Below are 8,215 nucleotides of genomic sequence, written 5' to 3' on the forward strand. Positions count from 1 at the left end.
TTAAATGTATCCTCTGGCTCGATGTTTCATCTCATAGGTCATTTTCCCTCCCTCTGTCGGCTAATCTGTTGCTGGCTGTCATCCCATCTCCACTCTCAATCACAGACATGCCCTCGAGGTACCGTGACATCCACACTGCCTGTTTACAGCGGGGTCATAAAGAACCTCGCCTGCATCAATATTCCCATATCAGCCCTCTCTGTTGTGCTACAAACCACACACACACACACACACACACACACACACTGGTCTGGCAGCCGGAGGAGCATCTGATCGAGGTTGTGTAATCGCTCTGCTAGCCAACAGCCCTGTGCTCTCAGGATCTAAAGGGCTCTTCAATTTTCTACTGTACCTGAGACAGCAAAGGCGTAATAAGCTCATTACCGAGAGATACTGTGGAGTACAGTGTGCATATGCATTTGTGTGGCTTTATGCGTGCATGTGAATCTACTGCACAGTATATATCCTCATTTTAGAAGGTAATCCCTGACCCAGGGATTGTAAAGAAGTGAGCTGCCAGGCTAGCCGAGCATGGCTTTATATGCTAATGAATATTATAACTCTGCATCTAGATTCAACATTAGTGCGCACACTGAATGTAATAAGCTGTAATAAGCTGACAGTTTTTTTTTTTTCTCGTATATTACAACTGAAATTCTTCTGCAGCTATATGATTAAATTATTCCTACTTATTTAGGGCAAACTTTGTTCATAGATGAGTCGAGCCAAAAGAAATACAAGGCTGGCTGAATTATAATCTAGCAGCAGCAGCCACCTGGGAAATACAATTCCACTAGCTTTATTCCTTGATAAACAAAGGAGGACAGGCGCTATTGGTAGACAATACACAGGCAGGGAAGAAGAACTTCATTATCTGTTATTGTGGATTGTAAACAGAATCTTTTATTAGGCTTTAAGATTTTTGCTGGAGTTCTTTATTGCAGTTATGGATTTGCTTATTTGGAGAGCATTGTTGTTTTCGGCTAGGGTTATTAAAAACAGACAATTTGATAATACAACCATTTTCAACATTTTCCTTTAGTTTGATTAAATAACTTCTTTATGAAAACATAACATCTGAGGATTCACTTTGAGAATTAAAACAATATTAGTTCTTCATTGTGTTCAATATGTGCTCTCCCTGTCACAGTCCCTGTCCCACCGTAAAGTCATGCTCAATTCATCAAACCGGAATAAGGCAACTGTAGATTTTCCATTTGGCTCAAAGACGTGACTGTTAAAGTGAAACAGACTAGGCTTTGATTACATCTGGTTTATGTCATACGAGGTGATGAGAGCCATGGTCTTCTATTGTGTCTGAGGAATGCACGTGTTCTTCTTTAACTCTAAAAGCAGTGATTGTGAACAGTACCCCCATAGCTTTCTCGGCTATAGCAACATAACATGCACTACTTTTGCTACTTCCTTTCCATTCCCGTCTCTCCGTGTTTGACCAGCCTGCCGCCTTCCCTCAGAGGGCTCCCTGGCAATAAGGTCAGTGGTCACGGGGGGATTGCAGGTCTGGTGTCGGAGCAAGTGGCATGGTGATGAATGGGAGTAATCTCACAGTTGTTACACAATCACAAACACTTTACTTGGGGGGGAGGGGAGAATAGGAAGCCTTTTTGCTGCGTTAGGTGAGTGAACACGAAATTTATTATAAATAGACATATACATAATATTACCTACGTCTCTGTCTCTCTATTTATATACCTTGTTTACCCTATGCTGTACATGTATTATGTATGTACACTGTATGTTGCTACCGTTACAAAAAGCCATGCAATATCTACAGTACAGTATATGGTGTATCTATGAAACCTACATTTGTTCTCAATAAATAGTAATAAATTATCCACCTCTTGTTTTTGTACATTCTATTGCACATATTATTTACATTACTGCTTTGGATTAACATTTTCCCTTTTTCATCATGACCTGATGTCAGTTTTAGCTGCTTTTTATTGACCCTAAAAGAAAAAGAGTTCCTTCACTCAATGTCCCCAGAAGACAGACATTTCTGTCGGGCATCTTTGTCCTCAAATGTCACCTTTTTGTTCCTCTTTGGGTCGATCCAGGAGTTGTGGATAATGGCGTTATTAGGGGTAGGGTCTGCCTCGATGATCGACACCACTCGCTTCTTCATCTTGCTTTTCAAGACTTTCTGGAACTTCTGCCTGGTGAAGGCGTAGAGTAGAGGGTGAAAGATAGTGGTCCCGTAAGCCATGACCAGGAAGCCCAGTCTCAACTTGACCATTAGGTCACTGGGGCCCACGCTCAGGATGACCGTGTTGAGCACCGTGATGGGCGTCCAGCACAGCAGGAAAGTGGACACAATCAGGAGGGACATCCTGAAAACCCTCTTTTGGCGCTCTCGCCTTTCTCTGTGGCGCTTCACAGCCCTACGCAAGGCGATGATGACGGAGACGGAGGTGCGCATACCCAGTGTGGGGACGCGGCTGGTGCTGCTCTGGGAGGCATCTGTGGCCTCTTGCGGCGTCGTCATGGCTGTCATGGACGGACGCTTTTTCCTGCGAGCCTTCTTCTTCTGTGAAGCGTGGAAACGCGTGCCGATGCGAATATTGAGCGCCTGCAGGATCTTTGAGTAGGTGATGAGCATGACGACGGCGGTAAAGAAGAAAATAGGAATCTGAGCCAGCAGGTGGTAATAGAGGCCAAGTTCTGTGTAGTACTGGTTAGTGTGGATCACGTTCTCCACCACCGTCTGGTTCAGATCAGTGTGGCCCTGGGCGAAGAAGCCCACCTCAATAAAGGGTACGAGGAAACTAACAAAGGATAGCACCCAAATGGCAGCCAGCAGGGCCAGGGCGCGGCCCATGGTCAGCACCCGGTTGGCTGGTTTGACCGAGATGTCGTAGCGATCGAGGGTGATGGCGAGTACGTTAGCAGCAGTGGCGACGCTGGCAAAGGAGACGCAGGCTTCATGGAAGCAGCAGACGAGCGCGGTGTCCCCCTCCAGGGAGAGCAGCACCACCACGATGGTGAGGGGGATGCAGCACACGCAAATTAGCACATCCAACACATGGAGGTTCATAGTGACAATGTTACTGACGGAGCTAATGAGGTTCGACTTCATACAGTAGAGGGCGAGCACAGTGAGGTTGGAGCTCATGCCCAGGAGGATCTCCAGCATGAGGAAGCCAGTCAGGGAGACCTGGAAACTAACCGGATAGGGGTACGGGTTGGGGGTTGCCGGACTCATGGTGCGGCTGATGGGCTCAGTGTTGTCGGTGACCGTGACGTTGCTCATGGTGGCTTCTTGTTCAGGGCAGGGAAGGATATGCATTATCCTGCGTGTGGGGAGAAGAGAAGAAGAGAATTCATTAAGAAAGTCTGTGTTTGTGCATCTCTAGAAAGTTGTACACACTTCTGAGAAATCTCTCGTCAGACGTAATGCTGCCAGTTATGAAATGATAAAGGAAGCCATTTGAGTTTTAAATGAGAAATGCTGAGAGCAGACACTTTAATGGCGCTGTAACTTCTTTCCTGCCATGCCCTGTAGATTAGATTGTCTCACTACGCGCATGGCATGACTAACTAGTAACTATCTTGCTTCAATCAGCTTCTACTCCTGTTATCACCATCCTCGATCAGACAGTTGCATCCACAGTGGAGGCACGTAACAGAAACACTTTGGAACAAATTAAATTCTAATAACCTCATAGCCTTAATGGCTTAGTATGTTGAGGCTTTGTAGTGGCTTAGTCTTGGCTTAGTGTTCTTTTGAGCCTCTGCTGAACAGCACATTCAAGCTGACAGTTTTAATGTATTAGCATTTACTGCGTACCAGTGATTCTCAAAGTGGGGTCCGGGGACCCCCAGGGGACCATGGTATATATGGTGTGTGTATATATATATATAGCTGTATGCCTCACTGTGTGGGAGTGACTGGGATCATTCCTTTATGTGTAAGGAAACATCATGCTTAACTTAAACATTGCTTTCCTAACTTTGTAAAACAAAATGTAACAAGTAAATGCGTAGATATAAGTTTACTAAATTGTTATTTATTTTTAAAATAATAAATCCTCCACCAGCAACTTTGTAAAAATGTTCAAAATTAAGAGTAATACTGTGTAAAACTTTTTAATGCAGTAACAAATTGGTCAAAACTTAAACGGGAATTCAAATTCCAGTATGTAATGTATATAGTATATAAACATAGAACAGAATTGAATAAATCTGCCCCATTGTCACCGATACCCGATCCAGCTATTTGAGTCTGTATCGGCCCGATATCCGATCCGGTATCGGTGCATCCCTAAAATCTGTAACTCTTATAGTCTGCAAATAATACATATCTAATAGGGGTGTCCCGATATACCGGTATTGACGATAACCGTGATATTTAAAAATGAAATATGGATATCATGTTAATAACACATATGATAATGTAAATAAATGTAATGTAAATAAACCAGCGCCTCTTAAATCATGCTTTGATTCTCTCTCAAAGTCCCTGCATTCATAATTAATTTGCCAAGAGAGACAAACACACAATAAACAAAGTAAAAGATTAACTTGACTGATTAATAGCATTCTTATTGTTTTCAAATGTTCTATAGCTATTGTGATAATATTGTTATTGTGAATTCTTTTGGTTACGATAATCGTGTAGTGAAAATCTGATATTGTGACAGCCCTAATGTCTAATGTCTAACGTCTTTCTGGCACATTTCTCTTGTTTTGTTCTTTTGCATAACGAAGACTATAGAAGTGTAAAAATAGGCTATGGCAAATTATTTCAAGGGACATAAATGAGGAGGTCCCTGGTATATTCTCTGCCGTATACATCCTGGATGTGGACCAGAGGTCATGAAGGCAATGATGAAGAAGCCAAATTCTATCCCCAATTGGGCAAGCATACTTGCAATGGTCCTTGGTAACTTAACTTGTCATTTCTGACAGCATTTTAGTCATCGCTGAATAACAGGAGTTCATAACTGACAAGAATATTCTGCCAGAGGATTATGTTTACTTCATCGCTAGCAGGCTGCCAACTCTCAGAGATGCACTTTAGAATACAAGATGTTTGTTCAGACAGGACTTCAATAATTGAAGGACTAGCGAGTATTTGAAACTGTAATTAATATTGGGTTAGGGGAGAAAAATCTACTCCAGAATAAATTGAAATAACTGATTAGCACATGCAATATTAAAATCATCCAACCTCCCCTTAAGAAATAAATCTGAACGGGGCTCTAGGTGACGTGGAAGAAACCAAATTATTTTTTTTGTGATATTTACCCTTCCCTCCAGCACTATCTGAATACCAGGGCTGTATAATCAGGCCATAGAGTCCATGTTGCACCCACAGAGACGAGCATCACATCCAAACATAGCCTCTGGAAAAGTGTTTCCGCTCCAGCAGAGCCCCCCAGCGAGGCTTTTCCTTTTCACTGCCTGTCCCTCCCAGAGAGGTTGACAGCCAGAAAAACACCTGTCCGTCTCGCCAGAGACCGTCTATGGGCTGCCAGCGTCTTCCTCCTGACCTCAATGGTAATGTCAGAAAGCTAAGGATTCAGCCACCTGCACCCAGTGGCTTTCAAAGAATATAGGATAATGTCTTCTACAGACTTTTTCTCAGATCTCTGGTCCGTTTGCTTTTGGTGATGGTGGGAGCTCTGATGGATGAGTGGAACGGGGATAAGATGTCGGAGCCACCTCCTGTTTATAATCTCATGGTATTCCCAGGCAGGAGAGTAACAGCCAACCAAGAAAACAAAGAAACACAGACTCTTTCCCCTGTGCAGGGCTGGAATGTGCTGCTCATAGTACAATGATCCAAATCCTTGCTTTTTTTTGTCCTCAGTGAAAAGATAGTAGTCAGATCTGTAAATACGAAAAAACACTTACATCCATTAGCTTGTACTCCAAGAGGCAGTCATTCGGCCATATAGATTTCCCAGTGTACACCATAGTGATGTCCAGAATGTGTCCAGGAGAGGTCAGCGCGTCCCGGCAGCATCCAGGCCCACGTCCTCCCGTGGGAGCACTAATGGAACAGGCCTTCACTCTCCACCTTTCTCATCAGTCTCTGTACGCCCGGCTCCAGCCGCCATTGACATGTAAATTGAACACAGGTCTCCAGTTTGCCCCTCGACATGCTTGAACCCTCAATCACTGGAGATGGCGTGCCAAGAGCAGATTATTAGAGCGCATGTGTGTCCAATCACTATGACATGTGTGATCACTGAGACATCACCAGTATTTATATGTGCACAGGAGGGGGGGGGTTGATTCAGCGATTCAGGAGAAGGTCATCCTCATGAGGTAGTGTGAGTGAGTTCATCTGACACAGAGCAGATTTGCAAAAAGATCCCAAACAAGAATTGGACTTCAGGTAGCAGGAGCTGCATACATCATCTGTCTGTCCTTCAATGCCACATCTTTCTCTCTCAGTGACCTGAAGAGAGAGAGAGAGAGAGAGAGAGAGAGAAAGGATGGGGTAATGGATGATGGAGAGAGATAGGGAGAGAGAGAGAGAGTGGGAGGAGTAGGAGAGGGAAGTGTGGGGGATGCGTTAGTGAAAATAAACATATCCTCGGCAGAGAGGCGACAAGGAAACTCTCATTAGCATAGCAACAAGCCTCTGATGTCTTATCATGTTCCTGTGCATCGCCTGATTTACTTTACATCTTTGTTATTGCATTAACATAACAGTAGCACTAATAAAGGGCTGGCACAAAAGCAACTGGTATTTGACATCCCAGCCCCCTGTCTTCAGATTGAACATGAACTGTGGTCATATTTCGCTATTCTTGCGTAAATTATTTCAGGAAACATGCTTAGTGTTAATTGCATTTTTGCATGTCACTTGTACAGCCTCAGCGGTGCTAAAATGATCATACAATTTTCACGACAGGCCAGACATGCTGAGAGCTTTTAGCGCAGTGTGAATCCTCGGGGGAACTTGTCATAAAGACATGGATGTCCTCTCTCGTGTGTCACTATACGGGATCCATGTAATCTCTTCAGAGGAACATGTCGGTCATTCTTCAAGGTTGTTTCATTGAGGGATGCTGTACTTTACTATGCCACAATGTAGGCAGAAATGATCAATGGGTAGCACGCTTCAGCACCAGGCAAGAGAGAGAGGAAGGATCATGCATGTTATGAAGATGCACAGTTTTTAAAGTGTGCAATTGCATATCAAGTTTCTCATATCATTCAGCCTGACAGTTTGGAATATGATGTGTGAGACACAAACAGATGTGCTCCCAGTATGTGAGGCGTCCTGATGCATAAACAAATGATCAAAAGCTGTTTACATTGTGATGTTTACAGTATTACAAGTTAAAGACATAATTCAATCAGTTACTAATAGGTTACACTTTAACCATATGTTTCTAAATAAGTCAACAATACATTATAACTGAAGTTATTCGGGAAATTATGTTGATGGTTTCTAATCCTGTGCGTTTGTTTTGGTGACAGAGACGTCTGGCATTGAGTTTTTATTTGCTGTCATTCTACTCGGCTTAGCGCTGTAAATCAAACCAATAAGTGGAGTGCCCCATCAAGACACAGCAGAGCTCACCATGCAGGGTAAACACAGATGCTTCGGAGCTGGTCCACACACCACCACGCTTGTCCCCTCTCCTCGCAGCTCTGCAACAAATCTAGGTCGACCGATTGAAACTGATGGTTGATGTCCCAGCAGTAATCCAAGAATTGGAATTGAATATTGATGAACATACAAACAACTGACAGATGTTCTTTCCCTCCTGAGTCCCAGACAGATAAAAAAAATAAAAAAAAGTCCACAGAGATTAGTCCTGACAGGGATGTTGGTTCTGCTTCTCCCTTTATCCCCCTTTAATTCTCATCCAACCGTATGGGCAGGTTTGTGAAGACTCATCTCACCAACTCTATGTTGCGCTCCCTCCGTGGCTAACTGTCTGGGTAGGAGTGCAAACCATCACACTCCTGGTATCTCTCTATCTCCCGCTCTGCTCTGCTCTCCTCTCCCTCACTCCCTCGTTCCCTCTCTCTCTCTCTTACTGCGGAGGTTTGCAGTGCTCCCCCAGTCCTGATTGGTCTTCTGTAATAGGCTTAACCCCTTCCTCTCCAGCGAGGGGAGGTATTTCCTTTTGTTCTGACTCTATCCTCTCTTCCCTGACAGTGACTGTGACATCCCGTGTGGGGCATTAGTGATTTTTGGGAGAAAAAAAAAAGCTTCTACAGTACTACG

The 8,215-nt window shown here is 43.8% G+C and overlaps 1 protein-coding gene across 2 annotated transcripts; it reads right to left on the reverse strand.

Annotated features, from left to right (window-relative positions):
• Positions 1-912: 912 nt before the first annotated feature.
• LOC141766087 (G-protein coupled receptor 22-like) lies at positions 913-7,999 on the reverse strand. Of its 2 annotated transcripts, none has more exons than XM_074632605.1 (3): positions 7,562-7,999; positions 5,878-6,427; positions 913-3,311 (listed from the first exon to the last, which is right to left on the reverse strand). In XM_074632605.1, coding segments are annotated over exons 2-3 (1,323 nt in total). In that variant the 5' UTR covers positions 5,880-6,427; positions 7,562-7,999; the 3' UTR covers positions 913-1,990. The 2 variants fall into 2 exon arrangements, with proteins under 2 accessions (XP_074488706.1, XP_074488707.1); XM_074632606.1 differs by having other exon boundaries at positions 5,269-6,427.
• Between the last annotated feature and the right edge of the window lie 216 nt (positions 8,000-8,215).

Source organism: Sebastes fasciatus, chromosome 4 (genome assembly GCF_043250625.1).
Source record: "Sebastes fasciatus isolate fSebFas1 chromosome 4, fSebFas1.pri, whole genome shotgun sequence".
Lineage (NCBI taxonomy): Eukaryota > Metazoa > Chordata > Actinopteri > Perciformes > Sebastidae > Sebastes > Sebastes fasciatus.